We start from the raw sequence: 1435 nt of genomic DNA on the forward strand, positions 1-1435 counted from the left end.
GATGAAAGGACACTGAAATAGCTAGCTATGAAGGATTAACATTTAAATCTTCGAACTGAAAAGACCAATACCACTTGTATTATACATTAACAAAACATACCCTAAACACCAGGCCCACAACATATGGCCCAAGCAAACCCCATACCTTAGAATGCAATCACAAAGAAGACAGCTTCTTTACAAAGTATGCAGACTTTCTAGCAGAATACAACAAATTCTGTATATAGCATGCATTATGAAAGACATTCTGAAGAGGTTTATCATTCACAGAGGACATTACAATGCTATATCAGCCATTACAATCGACAAGTTGAGTCGACCCGACCAATCAATCGGTTCTTAAAGTGAATGTGTGTAATGTATAACTTGCAAGAATTTAGATTGATAAACCAAAAATATTGTAGAAAGCAAAAGAAAAGTATGCCTTACTCTCGTTTGTGTAGAGTCTTTGTGGTATAGGGGCCCCGAGGTTATTGAGGAAGCACCTATTTGGCTCCTGAGCTTGGATGGAGAAGAAATCAGGATTCCGATCCATAGAACTCTACAAGGTCTCCAAGGTTAAGATCCCGCAGAGATGGATCATCATTTTCGATGAGCCAGAGGAAGAATTCAAAGAGGATAGCATCGCAGTTGAGAGAGATGGGGCGAGGAAGCCCCTGCTCCTGCCTTCGCTTACCTGCCCCCATGCACTCATAGAGGGCCTCATCATATTGATCCTTTTGCACAAGATCCTGAAAAACCCAGTGCTCCAACAAGTGTGGATCCACAAGAAATACATCCCTCTCCTTGCCTGTCACCACTGGCACCAATGATCGCCTCTTCCTCCACGACATCGAATTCCTTAGATCATCCCTCTCTGTCAGATCAGACGGGCATCGCAAGGGATGGTAGGATGCTGCTGAGGATGTGGGCCGGAACCTGCACAAAATTCCCTTGATTGAGCAGGAAGGTGTAGCCATAGTGAACGCAAGGTTTGGGGGTTATGGAGAGCTTCAACCTTCAGCTTCAGCTAGCACACAGGCGATCTAAGAACTATTCGGAAAGGGTCAAAGAAGAAGGCAAGGGCGATCCCCTCTTGCGTCTGGCTCTGAAGATTTGAAAGGCCAGGTAAACGGGACATGCCTCTAGAGCTGAAGAAGCATGTCTCTGTACGGCTATGGCGAGCGTTTATTCTCTTCTGCTGCCGCTGAGCGTGTGGGTGTTGTATTGTGTGCGTGTGGGTGGGATGGATGTTGTGTGTGTGGTTAGCTGGCTCTTCTTCTCTCTCTGCTGCTGATGGCGATGGCCGGCCAAGGAGAGAGAGCGCGAGCGCGGGGGAAGACGCGTAGTTGGCTAGTGGTGTGGTGCTTACAAGGCTGGGCTGTTTATTTGACCGTTGATGATGAAACACATTTTGTCTATTCTTGGTATGGTGGCCTCAAGCCCATAAAATGCC

The 1435-nt window shown here is 46.5% G+C and overlaps 1 protein-coding gene across 1 annotated transcript; it reads right to left on the reverse strand.

Annotated features, from left to right (window-relative positions):
* Positions 1–215: 215 nt before the first annotated feature.
* Positions 216–1101, reverse strand: LOC147464234 (auxin-responsive protein SAUR76). Its single transcript, XM_086513742.1, has one exon. The coding sequence runs from the start codon at positions 957–959 to the stop codon at positions 519–521; it is 441 nt and encodes a 146-aa protein (XP_086369868.1). The 5' UTR covers positions 960–1101; the 3' UTR covers positions 216–518.
* Between the last annotated feature and the right edge of the window lie 334 nt (positions 1102–1435).

This window comes from Adiantum capillus-veneris, chromosome 1, assembly GCF_014529385.1.
Source record: "Adiantum capillus-veneris isolate H3 chromosome 1, ASM1452938v2, whole genome shotgun sequence".
NCBI classification, from domain to species: domain Eukaryota; kingdom Viridiplantae; phylum Streptophyta; class Polypodiopsida; order Polypodiales; family Pteridaceae; genus Adiantum; species Adiantum capillus-veneris.

Excerpts from the sequence above, each read along its gene's own strand:
- LOC147464234 (XM_086513742.1), bottom strand. The coding sequence starts at position 959 with ATGGCTACACCTTCCTGCTCAATCAAGGGAATTTTGTGCAGGTTCCGG.